Genomic DNA, 19,011 nt, shown 5'->3' on the forward strand with positions numbered 1-19,011 from the left:
AATTGTATTTGCCAAAAACATCATCATCTTCCCTCCTGGAGTCTGGTTTATTAATACACAAAATAGACCTCTCTATGTTTCAGAAAACCCATTCTGTACACAATTCCTCCTCAGGCTTTTGGTATACCTGTCACTGGGCTCTGCAAATAGTCCTTTGAAACATAAAAGTTACATGAATTTCCACAAGCCTTCACCCCTTCCATCAGGGCTTCCCCAGATCCTCTCCTTAGGTTTCAGGGTCCACCATCCCTTGGTGCGGAAGTGCCAGGAGTATGTTTCAGACGCAGGGTTCACTTTTCCTCCAGGTAATACATAGCTTCTTCAAAGTATTCTTCCTCACAAACCATAGCAGACTCCTCCATTAGGATCTGCCAAGAGGAACCCAACGCTACCACAGCAGTTCTACTTCAGATTTCCCAGCACAGAGAGTCCTAAGGACCCCCTGGGCCTCTCTCCCACTGATAGAGTGGTTTGGTTGTACAGAACAGCTATGCCACTTTATTAGTGGGTGAGAAGCCCAGGAGAGAGCAGGGAGCCCTTGGGAGTCTCTGTTCAGAGATATAGTCACCAGCTATTTCCCTTCATAAGTCCCAGAATATCTGTCCTTAAAGGCCAAGACCCAGAAACTTGAGTACTCAGCAACACGTGCCCATAATGTCCTGCTGTGACCTATGTACTAGATTTCACAAAAAGTAAATTCGTATTTTGACCTAGCCTTTTAGTTCATTTAAAAACTTTAAAATTATATATATACATATATTAAAAGAAAGATAAACAAAAAATGTAGTTTCAGTTTCATATTTAGTATATCAAATTAAGAAAGATTGATCTCTTAGCCTCAAAAATATGTACCTCCTTCATCACCTCTGCCAGGATTTCCTTTGGTTTTGACAAACAAAAATCAGTCTGCACCCATTTCTATTTTATGGTGAACATCTGTTGTCTGGATTGCTATATGATTATAATTCTGGAAAATAGCTCCCTAGCAAGAGCAAAGAGGGGTAAAAAGAGGGCAGCCATACCTACATCCCCCATATAGAGGGCACAATATTAGAAACTGCAACTATTTGGACATAAAAAGCTTTATCTCTCTAGTTCAGAAATTTAGGATTTAGCCCATTTTCCACCCCCTAAAACAGCGAGCAGGTCGTTCAATTAGATATGGTGATATGCTTTTCCTGCTGTTCATTTTAGCAGAAATGTTCAGCTAAAATGCTTATCTTTTTTATTATTTGCTACAGAGTTATTTTTGGAAAGTGCACTGCAGTAAGCTGTCGAGCATTACAGTGACATCCTCTCTTCTCTCTACCGTGACCCATTCTGTTTGCTTCCTTATGTAAGTGAGGGATTGGGGATGAAAAGAATGAGCCACTGTTCACTGGGCTCCCACATACTCTATCTGGGAGGACAGTGGAGGGAAACCATGAAGAGAGAAAAATGCTATCAGCTTCCTGGTCAGAGGCCACATTTTATCTGTGGTCTTTGTGCAGACCTCCCACTAATATCAGTCTCTAATTTTGTAGTCCCAGTTTATAGACTCTTAAACACATAACAAGTTTGTCACTGCTGCACTAAATCAATTAACAATTCGAGCAGTAGCAATGAAGATCATCTTTTAATCATATCAATTTTAAACCCTTCTTACCATGAATGAATCTGAATATTATCATGATTTTGTCAAGGATTCTTTCCAGCTCTTCATCTGTTGCTTCTTTATTTCCAGCTCTTAACTTTGAATCCACATGTTTTGCTACAAATAAATAAAAAAAATTGAGGAGCTTAAAAGAAAAATTCCTCTAAAATTACTGTGATGTTTCCACTTCTAATATTACTAGATATTAAAACATTGGTGAAATGCCAAATGTTCTGTTTTGTAATCAATTTTCCCTCCTCCAAAGTCAATGGAATTATATTCAAGTATTACATTATTAGGGGAAAAATTTATGCCACAAAGGAACTGACCAAGATTAAGATTAATATAACAAATTAGCTTTAAAATTAATATACTAAAACACTAGAATCTTCATGTTATGTTCACTACAAGAACATTACTTGTTGATAGACAATGTTTTGGAATTATGCAATGCATATGAATGTATTATATGAGAAACAAAAACAAACAACATAAAGACGACTGTTTTTGTAGACCTTTACCGTGCCCTCTGGCTCTCACCAAAACTTAAACAGAAGCGATGCTTTCAAGTTAGTAGCTTGATAATGGTAGAAAAAAAACATAATTATGCCATGAATTTTAATTAAAGGTATAGAAAGCCATATGAATATCGCTACTCTGGGTCTTGCTAGGTTACGTGTCAGTGGGATGAGAAGGAAGCCATTGCAACAGCTGAGGATACAGTACCCACAAGTGGCAATAAGCCCATATCACTGCTTTGCACATGTCAAATAGTATTCAGTCACCTTTCCTATCTAAGGGTATTTTTCAGAAAGCCATTTTTCAGATTAGCAGGCAAAAACAAAAGAATATGGTATAGACAGAAACTAGGGGGCGGATCCTCAGCTAATGTAAATTGCAGTAGCTCCACTAACTTCAAAGTCAGAGCTACAACAATTTACACCACCTGTGGATCTGTCCCCATACTACTTATTGAGAAACACTTTAAAAATACTTTGTCTAATGTACACTAACTGATTAAGCTTCCCTTTCCTGACTTCTCAGATCCTGAACAATATTCTTCTTTACAACTCAGTCTTCCTGTAGCTGAATGCTTTTAAAATTGGTGTTCTCCTGAGCTAAACTCAGGGGAAAAACAACCAGACAACCAAAAATCCCCACTACGACTTCCTTCTTAGGCACATTTATCTTAGCAATGACTGTCAGACTGTATGGGAAACTGAGGTTTAACACCAGTATAAGCCTCATCCACAAGATATAGTTAAATTTCTTTTTCTAAAAGCTACTCTTCCCCCTTAGCAACTTACTCTGCTTTAGGAAATTAGCCACACGGGTTTCTAAGCAACTGTCAGCATCAGTCACAGTGTAAGCAAGTAGGGTTGCAGCAATAGCAGGAGCTAACATGCTCCTTCACGTGACTGAGCACACACCTGACATAAACACATCCAGACTTTTACCGGATCCCATGACATATCCAGACTAATTTTTGCCTGGTATCCCAAAAGCAATTCTTCCAGTGAGCTATGCATTGCATTGCTATTATACTAGCATACTCAGTATGCTTTATATTATCACGCTTTCTATAGGTTTTAGAAATATTTTACAGAAAAATATTTTGTACCTATCAATTCTGCAGGCTTATTTGGTCTCTTGTTGATAAATGTTTCAAAGGATTCCTTCATCAAGTTTATAAATTTCTCATTTTTCTGAAAGCACGCTTCTATGATATGGTCCACTTTATCCTTAAAATCTAGTAGCTCTTGCACCATATCCTTGTCCTTTTCAGGATTAACCACTATTGTTGTCCCAAAGTTCTGTAAAAACAAACACTTTTGATAATAAAATACTTCATTGCTACCTATCTCCCCCCACAGACACATACACCTTATGAAATTTAGCAATTGGAAAAATTTATCATAGAGGTGCTTAATAATAATTAAAATCTTAAAGCTATTAAAAATGATGAGATGCACTGAAATTTAAACACAAAACCAAAAATATCCAAAACACACATTAATGGATTTCAAACAGCAATGTTTAAGAGATCACTTACATTTAAAACAGAAACTAAACAAAAATTACGTATTAGACAAGATTGTACATACACAAGTTTACAGTTAAATACATGATTTACATTAAAAAGTATGTGGAAAAGTGTAGCAACAATGTTCAATGTAATGAAAAACTTCGCATGACTTTTTTTTTAAACCCACTCAACTGTTTATTTGCAGAAATAATTGGATATGATTTAGCAGCTTCTGGTCACTCTAAAATTCTAATGTCAAAAGTGGCTACAAAAGTGGAAAAACAGAGCTGTCATCAGGTTGGGGTGGGAGGGAAGGTATTGACTCGTAAGGACAAAATTCTTGCTTTATCATTTTTTATTCTTATCTTGTTTCTACTTGTGCCTAGCTCTCCAGTGGAATTATAATACTATTTGTCTACTGAATCAAACAGTCTACATAATAGTGTCTGATTGACCTGCTATTTAAGATAGCTTAAGAATGTTATTATCTGCTATTTGTCACAAGGAGAGTGACCAGATTTCCAAAGTGAAAAACTGGGACAACCGCACAGATGCAGCAGGATGACAGATCCATATTTTAACATTCGCTTCTATCTTAGCCACTCTAACAGCTGAAAAACCAAAAAAGGCAAGACAACTCAGACCTCCCTCTTAACATTTAACTAGCCATAGCAATAATTCATAGATATGATACTTGATACACTGCCTTGATCGTGCCTGAATCCAACCCCTGGCTCCCAATGTCCACATACCCCACATCTCTAGGTATTCACATGGCCCCCATTACTGTAGTATCTGAGCAATTTACAATCTTTAATGTACTTATCCGCACAACACCCTGAGTGGCAGAGAAGTACCATCACCATTTTATAGATGAGGCACAGAGAGACTAAGTGACTTACCCAAGGTTATAGAGAGAGAGTCTGTGGCAGAGCAGAGATTTGGTTCCAGGTACCTTAATTTGCCCTCTACACTCTCTCATATCCTCAGGACTCACCCTCTCCAAAGCTGTCAAACCTTCCCTGTGACTTCACCCCTCTCCCATCTATTCACCAACACTTGACCAGTTTCCTGCTGGTGTTCATGGCTCCCTGGACTCCACATCCAGGAGTCCTCAAAACTGGGAAATGTACAAGTTAATTAAAACCTGACCAGAAAGGGGAGTCTAGTCCTAAAATCTGGACTGTATCAACTTTTCAGGGGCATCAGGTCATCCTATTCACATGGGATTTTCTCTCACTATCCCTTGGAGTACACAATCTCAAATGCCCATCAGTCTCTCTCCTATCTCAGAAGCAATAGCTGAATGGTTACAACCAATGATCTGACTAGCATTTGGGAAACCAAAGGTATAATGTTTCGGACATGCCTTCCGTAATACTACCTCACAATGCAAGACACATGATTCCAAGAGTTGCACTGAAATGTTTTCTTATTATACAGTCAGCCTCAGCTTAAGGTTACAATTTGAAAGCGTCTCCGCTAGACTGCAAGTTCTTCAGGATGAGTAAACTGTTGTATGTTTGTACAATGTCTAGCACAATAGAGATGAGACCTCTAAGTGCCACCAGAATACATTCTTGAGAGAATTATTTTCACTTTCAAAATAATAATTTAAAAAACCTTTAGCCTGTTAACTGCTATAACAAGCAGCAATTATTTATAGCATAACAACACTGCAGTGCTGATGGAAGTATCAGCCGAGATCTGATGTTCCAGTAGTTTCAAAGGAGTGTGAGTAGAGTGTCAGGAGGAACTGAGAACTATTTATTTTGAACCAAAACAGCCAACTTTCCAGCCCAACATTTTCTCAAATCATATGAAGTTCGATTTTAAAAAACCTGTTTGCACTGTTCAGTCCTGTAAAATAAACTGTTCCTAAATATGATTTTAAATCAAAATGTGTATGCACTGTGGTTTCTCATCACAAGCTTTCAGAATATTGCTGAACAAAATCGGTGCATTAACAAATAAAAACCCTATATACCTGCTTAAAATATAATTTTCATGAACACAGGTGAGTGTTTTATTGGTTCTCATTACTTGTTTTTAAAAGCCAAGCAGTCACTCCACTGTGGACAGCATAAATATGAGGACAGTAAGATGCAATAAAGTTTGAAATACCTTGATGTATTCACTCCAGTTTTGCAACAGGATCTGTTGCCCACCTTTTACCCGGCTGAACAGCTGGTATGTCTGGGTGAGATCTGATATTCTGTTTTCATCAAGCAGATTATCAAGTCCTAAAATAAGAATAAACCAACTTTAATGTAGTGATATAAATGCAGTTAAAGACAGACTAGAGGGTAAGTGAGCTCTATGAAATAATCAATACAATTATAACATTATGGCAGCTACAATTTATTTTGTAAAGAAGAGTTATGCTCAGTACTGACAAGTGTCTATGGACTAGATCCACAAAGGGATTTAGGCACCCAATTGCCATTTTAGGCAGCAAAGTCCAAAATCTAATCCTTGGAATACCCCATTCAGTTGCCACCTAATCCTGCACACATCTAAATGCCCTAGGTGCCTATGTTTCCACCGATAAAGTCCCCATAGGACCTACATTTCTGCTGATGGACGTCAACACAGCTAAGTCCTGTTGCCCAGAACTAGCTCACACTTAAATCCCAGCACAATTAATAATATAGGAATTCCCCTGCCTATCTCACCTGTGAGGTCCAACACTGCAGGGGAAGAGAGGTGCCTTCCTTATGCCCTATAGCCCAGCGGGTAAAGCACTCGGCCAGGATGAAGGACACCAGGGTTCAAAACTCTACTTTATCTGATTTGGAGCAGGGACTTGAACGCTGGTCTCCCACTTCCCAGGTGAGTATCCTGATCACTGAGGTAAGGAGTATTGGGTGGATGAGGGTGGTAGCCCATAGGGCTAGCTTGCCACTATTATAATCACTGTCTTGCCTTCACTATATTCTGCCTTTATTATATTCAGCAGTAATGCAAGGAACCTAACAGGAAGGGGGGCTGGAACAATTTGTATAATGGGGGTACTGAGAGTTATTGAACCAACTGTAAACCGTATATATATTGGAAACCATTTCAAGCCAGGGGGTGCAGCAGCACTCCCAGCGCCCTGAATTCAGAACCTTTGCCTACAGGCCTGTATCCTGTAAGACACAGCAGTGAGCATAACTGGCATAAATAAGGCTTGAGGCCTATGAACTTTGGCATAGATAAAAGGCCCAATGGAAAATCCCAAATATAGGGGAGCTGAAAATAGACTGTTTAAGGGGAATTTTCAACCACAGGAACATGGGTCCAACCACAAGAATGTCAGAGACAACTGATGTACATAGCAATAACAAAAGGTAAATTAGCTACATCTGCAGATACCTAACTACAAGAGGCTCATGGCAACAAACTGACGTATATGACAGTAAGTTGAGATCGTTCATATACTAACGCATAGGAGAAAGACGTTCCAACATTAGTAAGGTAAGGAAATACAAATAAGGAACAGGGGAGAAACCCCTACTGAATATGCACCAGACATAATGGTATCAGCATAAAATATTACAAAAGTTGCATCCCAGCCTATAGGTAGTAGGAGAAAGATGTAGCTTTTGGGATGTGCCAGAATGATGGCTGCTGGTGATGATGGGGAAGGTGATGGTGAAATTCTTAAGAAATAAATGCAATACATACATAACCTATAGCTCAGGCTACAGGGTCTCTCTCTCTCTCTCCTGTTCAAGCTGTTTTACTTCATATAATTAAATATTCATCACTGGAGCAGGATCTGGTCCGAGAGGTGAATACAGCTGGATCACATAGTAATAGTGACCATCATATAATTAAATTTAACATCCCCGTAGCAGGGAAAAACACCACAGCTGCCCAACACAAAAGCATTTAATTTCAGAAAGGAGAACTACACAAAAATGAGGAATGGTATAGTGTCAAAAGTGAAACCCCTGCAAGGTGCATGGAAACTTTTTAAAGACACCATAATAGACACTCAACATAAAAGTATGCCTCAAATTAAACAACATAGTAAGAGAATCAAAAAGGTGCCACCTTGACTTAACAACAAAGTACAAAAAGCAGTGAGACACAAAAAGGATCCTTTAAAAAGTGGAAGTTAAATCCCAGTGAGGAAAATAGAAAAATAGGGCATAAACTCTGGTAAATGAAGTGTAAAAATATAATTAGGAAGGCCCAAAAAGAATTTAAAGAACACCTAGCCAAAGACTCAAAAAGTATTAGCAAACATTTTTTGAAGTACATCAGAAGCAGGAAGCCTGCTAACCAACCAGTAGGGCCACGGAACAATTGAGATACTAAAGGAGCACACAAGGACAATAAGGCCAATGCGGAGAAACTAAATGAATTCTCTGTATCAGTCTTAAGAGGATGTGAGGGAAATTTCCAAACCTGAACCATTCTTGAACTGTCTCAGATTGAGGTGTCAGGTTTTGAAAGAAATTGATACACTAAACTGTAATAAATCATCAGGACCACACGTTATTCACCCAAGACGTCTCAAAGAACTCAAATGTGAAATTGCAGAATTACTAACGGTAGTTTGTAACCTATCATTTAAATCAGCTTCTGTACCAAACGATTGGAGAGTAGCTAATGTGATGCTAATTTTTAAAAAGGGCTCCAGAGGCGATCCCTGCAATTACAGGCTGGACTTCAGTACCAGACAAGCTGGTTGAAACTATAGTAAAGAACAAAATTGTCAGATAAATAGATGAACATAATCTTTTGGGGAAGAGTCAACATGGTTTTTGTTAAGTGAAATCATGCCTCACCAATCTACTAGAATTCTTTGAAGGGGTAGGCAAGCATATGGACAAGGGGGATCCAGTGGTTATAATGTACTTAGAATTTCAGAAAGTCTTTGATAAGGCCCCTCACCAAAGGCTCTTAAGCAAAGTAAGCTGTCATGGGATAAGAGGGAAGGTCCTCTCATGGACTTGAAACTAGATAAAAGATAGGAAACAAAGGATAGGAATAAATGGTCAGTTTTCAGAATGGAGAGAGGTAAATAGTAGTGTAACCCCAAGGATCTGTTCAACATATTCATAAATGAGCTGGAAAAAAGGGCTAAATAGTTAGGTGGCAAAATTTGCAGATGATATGGAACTACTCGAGACAGTTAAGTCCCAAGCAGACTGCAAAGAGCTACAAAAGGATCTGTTGCCTCTGGGTGACTGGGCAACAAAATGGCAGATGAAACTCAGTGCTGATAAATGTAAAGTAATGCACACTGGAAAACATAATCCCACTATCCATATAAAACAATGGAGTCTAAATTAGCTTTTTCCACTCAAGAAAGATCTTGGAGTCATTGTAGATAGTTCTCTGAAAACATCCATTCAATGTGCAGCAGCAGTCAAAAAAGCGAACACAGTGTTGGAAATCATTAAGAAAGGGATAGAATATAAGACAGAAAATATCATATTTCCTCTATATAAATCCATGATATGTCAACACCTTGAATACTGTGTGCAGATGTGACCACCCCATCTCAAAAAAGATATAATGGCATTGGAAAAGGTTCAGAAAAAGGGCAACAACGGCTTTTATACGGAGGACGGATTAATAAGACTGGGACTTTTCATCTTGGAGAAGAGATGACTAAAGGGGCATATGATAGAGGTCTATAAAATCATCATGACTGGTGTGGAGAAAGTAAATAAAGAACTGTTATTTACTCCTACTCATAATACAAGAACTAGGGGTCACCAAATGAAATTAATAGGCAGCAGGTTTAAAACAAACAAAAGGAAGTATTTTTTCTACACAACGCACAGTCAACCTATGGAACTCCTTGCCAGAGGATGTTGTGAAGGCCAACACTATAAAAGGGTTCAAAAAAGAACTAGGTAAGTTCATGGAGGATAGGTCCATCAATGGCTATTAGCCAGGATGGGCAGGGATGGTGTCCCTCGCCTCTCTTTGCCAGAAGCTAGGAATCAGCGACAGGGGATGAATTATTTGATGATTACCTGTTCTGTTCATTCTGTCTGGGACACCTAGCATTGGCCACTGTCGAAAGACAGGATACTGGGGGGCTAGATGGACCTTTGGTCTGACCGAGAATGGCCGTTCTTATGTACCTTGGAGGTGGAAGGTCCTGGCGCAGTTGGTACTGATGGGGTCTGCCAATTAGGAGAATGCCACTTCGTAGCGGAGAAGGGGAGTTCAGAGCCTGCTTTTTAGTCGCCTTCTTGGCAGAGTACTTTTTTGCCAGAGTGGGTGAAGGGGAACCTCTGTCAGATGCTGCCATAGAATACCATTGTTGGAGAGGGGAGCATAGAGACCTCTTCATCATGAGGCACTTCCAAATGCAGGTTTCTCACCTTCCTGGCCTGGACTTTCAAGTTGTGGCAATGTGAGCACTTCTGCAAGATGTGTGTATCGCCAAGGCAGCAGCCACACTATGAATGCCCGTCAGAGACCAGTACAGAGTCTGCAAGTAAGGAAGCATTTAAAACCTGGGGAGCTGGGCATGCCCCTCAGAGAAGGGCTTTCTCCCATGAGTGAGGGTAACAGTGATATTAAGGGGTGACTAACAACTGAAATTTAATTTCCTAATATAAGACAAAAAAAATTGTTTTTTTTATAGAAAGAAAAAGTAAACTGTGAAGGGGAAGTAAGTATTAAACTAGCTAACAACTAGCTCTTAACTAAAGAACTAGAAATCTAAGTTAGACTAAAGAAGCTAAAGTACAGAGGCGTGGCTAAGTGCTTTGTCTGAAACCAAGGGCAGAGAAGAGACTGAGCGGGGTTGGTCGCACAGTACTATAACTGCCTAAGACAGTGTGAGACGGGGGCAACGCATGTGCGACCCAACCAAGCACTGCTACTACAAATCTCCCATTACTTGCACCAAGACACTCCTCAAAGAACATTTAGTTATTTTACACAAAGTGGAACAGCTTCAACAGGAAATACTGGGCTAAGCCCACCACAGAATTCTCCAAAGCCCTATGGTTAGGATACTCTCCTGAGATATGGGAGACCAGGGTTCAAATCTCTATTCCAAATAAGGCAGAGTGTGGGTTTGAACCCAGGTCTCTCATATCTTAGGTGAGTGCTCTAAACAGTACATTATGGAACCTAATGAGAGCACCCTACCACCTCATTTTTTTTGCACAAAAGATCAGCCCTAACTCCAGGAGAGGATACGTGTCTGTGAATTTCAAGTGGAGAGAGGTGCCTAAGTCTCTCTGGATTGGGGCTTAGGCTACCGCTCTGTTCTTGACTAGCTTAGGTGGCTCCTTGATAAGAATTCTAACTTTTGGGAACTCCGTTCTTAAGTAACTAATTCTCCCCATGCATTGTATATGGATCCTAGGTCCCTAACTTTAAAGTGCCCTGTCACTTAGGGGAACCAACAGCCTCAAGTCAGGTATTTCCAAGCTGAGCCTAAGTCCCCTTATGGATCTAGGTCTGTATTTATACAGGCTTAAGCAGTTTGTGGTACAATATTTTTGAAAGAAACAAACTATTTGAACTGAAGGATTTACATTTTCCTACCAGCTGCTGCCTACTGAGAGCTTGCTGTAAAGTAATAATACCACCTAGCTTTAATATAGCACTTTTCATTGGGAGATCTCACACAACTAACAGGAGCTCAGTAAGTAAACTAAAAAATCTACCCCAACTCTAGAGCAGTAAAAATATATATCCTGTGAGAATTTCTTTTGGGGTGCTGTGGTGATTTATGTTTCCTGTGTTAAGTATCAGCATAAACTCTCTGTCAAATAGTATCAACACAAATTACCACAAATTCTTTCCATGCTCAACTTTTGCCTTTACTAATGCAACCTCTCCCATATGAGAGCAGAATTCATGTCATCAATTTAGCTGATGTTACACTCAGGTTTTGGGTCATGTTCTAACATATTACACATACACTTCTACTTATGAATTTTGAAATTTAATCGGATGACTGGTAATGACTCCAAATAGTGCTGAACTATCTCATGTTCAGATCAATTCCTGAAAACCCAAATCATCCAATTCTTACCAGCACTGTCATTTTGTGCTGTAACTAAGTCTACTTTTACAAAGGCCAGGAACTTATTCTACTTTTATAAACAAACAAGAGAAGCAATTCAAGGATGAAGCTGGATAAGAAAATGCAAATAAAACTGGCTTGCTCAGTCTTCAGTTATTGCAGAAACATACACCATAAAAACACCTAAAATAGATAAATTACAATGACTTGAAAATATATGGTAGGTTTTCTACTGGTGAGCAGTGGGCGATGAAGAAAATTATACTCCACTGCATCAGAAGGTAGCCTCCTACTAAGTCAGAGATAGCAGCAACTAAACAATACAGGGAAGTCTCATATCCATCTATTAGTTTTTTTCAGCACATGAACAACCAATTTCATCTTGTAGTGCTCTCTTTTTCCTTTTAACTGACAAATATTGAAGGTCAAAGATGGTGACAACCTCCCCTGCTCCCTCAAGCCAATATAGTAATACTTCTCTTTTTCTTTCCATCTCATGTGCTTGGACCAATCACACAACTTCTACTACATCACACATTTGACAGGCAAGGAAAATATATGTGAAATCACTCTGTAACAGGAAGGCTGCACCGAACTTCTTGAAAATACTGCCATACCCTTTGAATGCCTTATTACACTCACAAGACAAAAACTCAACAGCTGGTCAGTGGCAGCTGTACTAATACAATAAAAGTTTCTTATACATACTCAAAGCATTTTTACGCTTTTATTTTCCTGTATCAAACTGACTATACCACATGCCTTCTCCTAAGGAACAAAACCTACAAAAGGTAGCGTCTTCTTCTATTTGCATGGCACACTTGGATGTCAAGTGGATTAGAGTGTGCCGCTAGATCAAACGAATGGAAAAAGTCATGCAAATCGACAGGAGTTAGACTTACTCACATTAATTTTTTTAAGTGCAGATACAGAATGTGAAAGCTGAACTAGTTTAAATCTACAGATATCACAATCTCAAAATGTAAATATGAAAACCAATTCTATTATGAAAGTTGCACATACACCTCTACTTCGATAAAACACTGTCCTCGAGAGCCAAAAAAATCTTACCACGTTATAGGTGAAACCGTGTTATATCGAGCTTGCTTTGATCCACTGAAGTGCACAGCCCCGCCACCCCGGAGCACTGCTTTACAGTGTTATATCCGAATTCGTGTTATATCAGGTCGCATTATATCGAGGTAGAGGTGTAGATATTAATTGTCCATATCTATATGGAGATATATTATAAACTAGGAAAGAATTCATAATTAAAACAAGACCACATACCATTTCTTACTCAGATGTCTGCTACATAAAAATATCACTGTGAAAAACTTTTAAAATAACAACACTGACAAAAGACATCAATTCCACTGATAGTTAATTCTCTTGTTCATATACATCTAAACCCTTCTATTTCAAAATAAGTTTAAGACGGAATAAAACAGCTAAAATAAAATGAAGCACATCAGTGAAGGCCAAAGATTGTACAAGTATATTTATATATTTAAAATAGGGACAAAGAAAACGGAAGAAAAGCAGTAAGATGTCTAATTCATCACACAAACATTACGATGGTTTGGCTGTTGCACAGCAAGCCACCTTGATAGAATCACACACTGATGGAGATTAGAAAACAGTAGAGAATTGAGTGTGGGATACTAAAGTCAGTTTAGGACTTAAAAAAAAAAAAAATAAAAAAATAGAAGTTTGGTGCCAGAAGCCCTCTCAACAGAGAGCAAGATAGATACAGTAAGAAGTAGGTTCTGGAAGAGATGGCAGCTGGTCAGTTTCAGGCAGCTTGACAGCAAACAACAGAGCTGGGCTATTTTTTTTGTGTTACTAAAACTATTTAGGAATTCAGGTTGAATTTTCGGCCACAGAATGGAAAAATGTCAAAACAGTTTGTTTTGCCCATTTGGAAATTAAACATTTTGACTTTTCATTCAAAAATAGCATTTCATTTGGAAATTTTGCTATTTAAAAAAAAAAAAAAGAGAACAAAAATATGGATGAAAAACACCTGAAATAAAACACCGGGAAAAAAGTGTTTTGGATTGAACTAATAATTTTGTTTCACCCAAATCAAATATTTTTCTTTTTTTGTTTCAGCAAGGAAAAAAAATAAAAAAGAAACAAATTAGCTTCGCTTCAAACCAAACAATTTTTTTTCCTGAATATTTTGGTTCATCCTCCAACCAAAAAAATCAATTATTCACTCACCTCTAGTCAGCAATACTCATAGGTCTTGAGAGTAAGTTACTGAAATGTGAGACAGTTAGCGAAAGAGGTAGACTGGTAAAGTAGACCAAATCAGATAATCTTCCATCTGATCAGGCAGACAACTAAAAGAAGCCAATGCCAGAAGTTTTGAGAAAAATATCCCAAGTATTTTATGGAAAATAAAGGGAGAATAAGTAGTGGGGAGGGGACATTTTCTGCAACATGAAGAAAACAAAGAGGTGTGAGGCTAAGTTACCAGAACATGCAGAACCTAAAGCTCACCCAGAGCTAAGAACAGAAAAGATATTTTATATCAAAACATACACAAGATCTGGAAACATCAATGAAGCCTAAAAATCCAGTAAAAGAAGAAGATTGACTGTTCCTGTTAATTTTTAAAAAACCAAGAGGATATCAGAGGCACTGATCACTCAACAAGTACTTCTGAAGAAGACTGAGGCCATGTCTACATCTAAAATTTTGCAGCGCTGGTTGTTACAGCTGTATTAGTACAGCTGTATAGGGCCAGCGCTGCAGAGTGGCCACACTTACAGCAACCAGCGCTGCAAGTGGTGTTAGATGTGGCCACACTGCAGCGCTGTTGGGCGGCTTCAAGGGGGGTTCGGGGAACGCGAGAGCAAACCGGGAAAGGAGACCAGCTTCGCCGCGGTTTGCTCTCGCGTTCCCCGAACCACCCTGCAAACCGCAGGGAAGGAGACCTGCTTGTTCGGGGAACGCGAGAGCAAACCGCGGCGAAGCTGGTCTCCTTTCCCGGTTTGCTCTCGCGTTCCCCGAACCACGCTGCAAACCGCAGGGAAGGAGACCTGCTTGCTCGGGGGTTCGGGGAACGAGAGAGCAAACCGGGAAAGGAGACCAGCTTCGCCGCGGTTTGCTCTCGCGCTCCCCGAACCACCCTGCAAACCGCAGGGAAGGAGACCTGCTTGTTCGGGGGTTCGGGGAACGAGAGAGCAAACCGGGAAAGGAGACCAGCTTCGCCGCGGTTTGCTCTCGCGTTCCCGGAACCACCCAGCAAACCTCAGGGAAGGAGACCTGCTTGCTCGGGGTTCAGGGAACGCGAGAGCAAGACGGGGAAGGAGACCAGCTTGATTACCAGAGGCTTCCTCAGGTATGCTGGGATACCTGCTTATTCCACGGAGGTCAAGAAAAGCGCTGGTAAGTGTCTATACTTGATTACCAGCGCTGGATCACCAGCGCTGGATCCTCTACACCCGAGACAAAACGGGAGTACGGCCAGCGCTGCAAACAGGGAGTTGCAGCGCTGGTGGTGCCCTGCAGATGTGTACACCTCCTAAGTTGCAGCGCTGTAACTCCCTCACCAGCGCTGCAACTTTCTGATGTAGACAAGCCCTAAGACAAATCTGAGATTTCCAGAGACACACCAAAGGATGCAAAGAGAGAATATATATTGTACAGGTCTCTCGCAACTTACGCGCATTTAACATGTGCGATTTCAGCTTTACGCTGAAAGGCCTGGAGTCCGGGAGGGGGCATGGCCTCAAGTAGAAGAGGTGTGGCCTCAAGATTTAAAGGTCTTGGGACACCAGCTGTGGCTGGGAGTCTCAGGGCCTTTAAATCACCCAGGGGGCTCTCAGCTGCAGAGGTGGCTGGTAGCCTCTGGCAAACTAAAGGGCCCAAGGCTCCAGCCACCCTGGAGCTCCGGGCCCTTTAAACGCCAGCCCCAGCCAGGCTGCCAAAGCTGCGGGTGGGATTTAAAGGGCTCCACTGGGCTCCCCGCCGCAGTGGGAAGCCTGGCAGAGCCCTTTAAATCCAGCCTGCAGCTCCGGTGGCGGGATGGGGGCATTTAAAGGACTCCGCCGCGGCGGGAAGCCCGGCAGAGCCCTTTAAATCCCACCCACAGCTCCAGCGGCGGTACTGGGAGGAGGGCATTTAAAGGGCTCCACTGGGCTCCCCACCATGGTGGGAAACCCGGCGGAGCCCTTTAAATCCCGCCTGCAGCTCCGGCAGCGGGAGACCGGGGGGGTATTTAAAGGGCTCCACCGGGCCCTGCCGCGGAGGGGAGCCCAGTGGAGCCCTTTAAATGCCCCCCGGCCCCACCGCCGGAGCTGCAGGTGGGATTTAAAGGGCTTGAGGTTTTGACTATATGCGGTTTTCACTTTATGCGATAACGCGGAACAGATCCTCCGCCAAAGATGCAACAGACCTGTACTGGCTTAACAAGTAAACTTACTGGGACTTCGCTCTATTTGACTGTACAAAGATTCTTTAACTATATAGTGACAAGCAAACTAGAAGTTAATTCCACCTGTGCTGTGGAATTTATACAGAATTACTGCAATAATGTAGGTGCTCATTTTGGAAGTTTATATAATCCTGTGCCATTAGCAGTTTTTATTTTGGAGATGACGAGTGGCACTCTCAGTATGCATGGAAGTCGCTGCTATGGCCCACATTCTAATAGTCGTGCAATCTACCATTGTTGCAGAGTATGAGGATCTGTCCTTCAGTGTAGGTTACAAGAACTAAGAAAGATATACCTTTTTGCAAAATAGCTGTTAAGTGCTCTCCTAGTAGTTGCTTTTCCACACAAGCAATTAGTAGTTTCCTGTGTAAGGCAAGAAAGAGCACATAAGAAATACTGCACAGTTTAAGGCAATTACTCTCTTATCAGGATGCATGTGTGAATAACTCCCATTATTACATGACAAAATATTGAACATTTATAGTTTATTCTAATTTTGCAGTCTGTATTTTACATAAACAAAAAAATTCTAACAGGAATAAACTCAAGATAAAATACTGCAAAAATATATGCAATTAAGAAATGGAGATTCTAATTAAAATGATACTTTAAAAAATAAGCTCTTGCTATTATTCATAATACCTTAAAATTAGATATTAAAAATTAGAACAGTTTTAAAGATTCTTATTTACTTTTTATTTTGATAAAAAAAGAGATGGTTCTAAGCTGGAACCTCAAAACCAAACAACCCAGGTTAGTGTGGTTCAAAATTCAAACCCAAATTCTGAACTAAGGTTTCATGGTTAAAGAAGCATGCTTGCGAGCTGAACTACAACCTCATATCAGACCACCAAACTCTGGGAGAAGATATTAAACTTGGTTCTGAATTTTGCAATGTAGACTTTATCTCTACTTATCTCTCAACTCACCTAAAATGCAGATTACTTACTTACTGCATTTGACTAAGACTGGTCAGGTTCCTTTTCTGGCTTTTATGTATTAGTACGGTGGTGCAATGCTTCGGTTGAAAACATTGCAGAGCCATATTCTGCAATTTTTCAACAAAAAAATACCCCAAAGCAAAACAAAACACCCAAATCCTGGCTTTACACTAATATATTGTAAGCTGACAAGCCACAGAATAACTGTATTGGTCTTAAGTTTTAGAAAATATGTTTTTACAAAACCTAATATATGAGTTTAAATTAACCTGACATTATTCTTGATATGCAGCGTTGCTGTAGTCATGCAGGTCTCAAGATATTAACACAGTACTATTATTAGCACTTCACCTACCTTGTCCTCTATTATTTCTAATGTTATTTTTGTCCCTGAAAGATCATATCTACACCAAGTACAAATCTAACATGTTAAATTTTTTACTTTTTTAAATATTCTTGCTGCCCCCTTCACATATCTAGAAGAGTGGTAAACTCTGAGATATGAGGATCACTAAAGGAGACTGACTTCAGATCCCGCAAATGCTGCTTCTTAAAAGGATCAGAGGAAATCAGTGATGATTTATACAAGGCTCTCTCATTGTTCCTTCTCAGAGCTCTCTGGCCCCCAGTGGGCCCATACTTTCATCCTGAGCCGAGACAGAAGCCAGGACCCACAATAAGTCTCTGCACAGACTAGCCTTGCTAGAATTCCAGGCTACTCTTTATTTGAGCTTCACTTTAAAGCCATGATTGTGCAAATACTTATGCATGTTCTTAAATTCATATATGTGAGTAGTTCCATTGACTTTGATGAGACTAACTGTGGAGTAAATATTAATCAACCTGCAAGTAAGTATTTGCAGGATCAGAACCACAGTTAGTATTTTACAATATATAGCAGCTGTCTAAAAAAATATTTTTGTTTGCATTATACATACATTACAACATAGATTGCAGTAGATAATTTTAAGTTATGAGAAATAACAGATATACTTTAATAAAGTCATCATTGTAACATAATCAAATGCCAAACATTGCCTAGAACACTGTTAATAAAAGTGGACTGCCATTTTAAATAGAGCTCATGAGTGAGGATACCTAACAGTTTCATTAGGCAAAAAGCACGTTCCCTTTCCTCAGGCAGTTTGAGCTAAATGTCATTATCAGCGCACGAATGGTTAACCTGAACTACTGTTCTGAAAGTCCAAATGATACATTATATAATAACTCAAAAATTTCAAAAACCTCAAACTCATATTGCTAGATCTTTCTCTCTCCCACTTTTTTCTTGTTATTGTGTATTTTAATTTTAATCAAGATACATAGCCTTCGCAAAACAAAGTTCGTTACAGATAATCTCATTATTACCCTTTTAAATACTACTGAAATAATCCTGCCTTCTTTCGAACCATGGATAATCACATTACTTTATGAATGGATAGCATGCAGGTTTGGCCTACAGTGAAAATGAAAGAAAAATTGTACTCACTGCGTGCTGTGGTCTAAATATGTTATCACTCGATCTCCTTCTTCTTCTAAACGTTTGTTAACGTGGTGAAGATATTCTGGGACCTAGCAAAGGAAAAGAATGCAATGATTTCATTAGTGAACACAAAGGAGTATGACATATGCATAACCTTTTTATCACAACAATTATCTTAACTATACACTAGCAGAGTACTGACAAGATAGGATTGTTCCATCCTTAATTTCTTCTCTAATGCTAAAAGAAACGCATGTGACATGGCAATTTACATCAGTGTCATGCAGAGAGTTGCTTTCAGAATATTTGCAGTGAGTCAGTTAACTTTCACAACTCTCATTTGGGAGAACCAACACATTTATATTTAGGGGACATTTTTTTGTTTTACATTTTGGAAAGTGTCTAAATTTGTGGCCAAAACAGGACAGTATCACTTTAACCCAAAAGAATAGAAAACACAACTGTCTTAGTCTATTGAGTAA

The 19,011-nt window shown here is 39.7% G+C and overlaps 1 protein-coding gene across 2 annotated transcripts in view; it reads right to left on the reverse strand.

Moving 5' to 3' along the window:
• Nucleotides 1-19,011, reverse strand: part of CUL4A (cullin 4A) — a 78,685-nt gene that overhangs the window by 29,810 nt on the left and 29,864 nt on the right. For both annotated transcript variants that reach the window (XM_050948383.1, XM_050948384.1), the window contains 5 exons: nucleotides 18,536-18,618; nucleotides 16,401-16,468; nucleotides 5,784-5,902; nucleotides 3,255-3,447; nucleotides 1,646-1,750 (listed from right to left, as the gene is read on the reverse strand). In XM_050948383.1, the coding sequence (XP_050804340.1) occupies nucleotides 1,646-1,750; nucleotides 3,255-3,447; nucleotides 5,784-5,902; nucleotides 16,401-16,468; nucleotides 18,536-18,618 (568 nt within the window). The remainder of the gene's footprint in view (nucleotides 1-1,645; nucleotides 1,751-3,254; nucleotides 3,448-5,783; nucleotides 5,903-16,400; nucleotides 16,469-18,535; nucleotides 18,619-19,011) is intronic.

The sequence above is a fragment of the Gopherus flavomarginatus genome, chromosome 1 (assembly GCF_025201925.1).
Source record: "Gopherus flavomarginatus isolate rGopFla2 chromosome 1, rGopFla2.mat.asm, whole genome shotgun sequence".
Classification (NCBI taxonomy): Eukaryota; Metazoa; Chordata; order Testudines; family Testudinidae; genus Gopherus; species Gopherus flavomarginatus.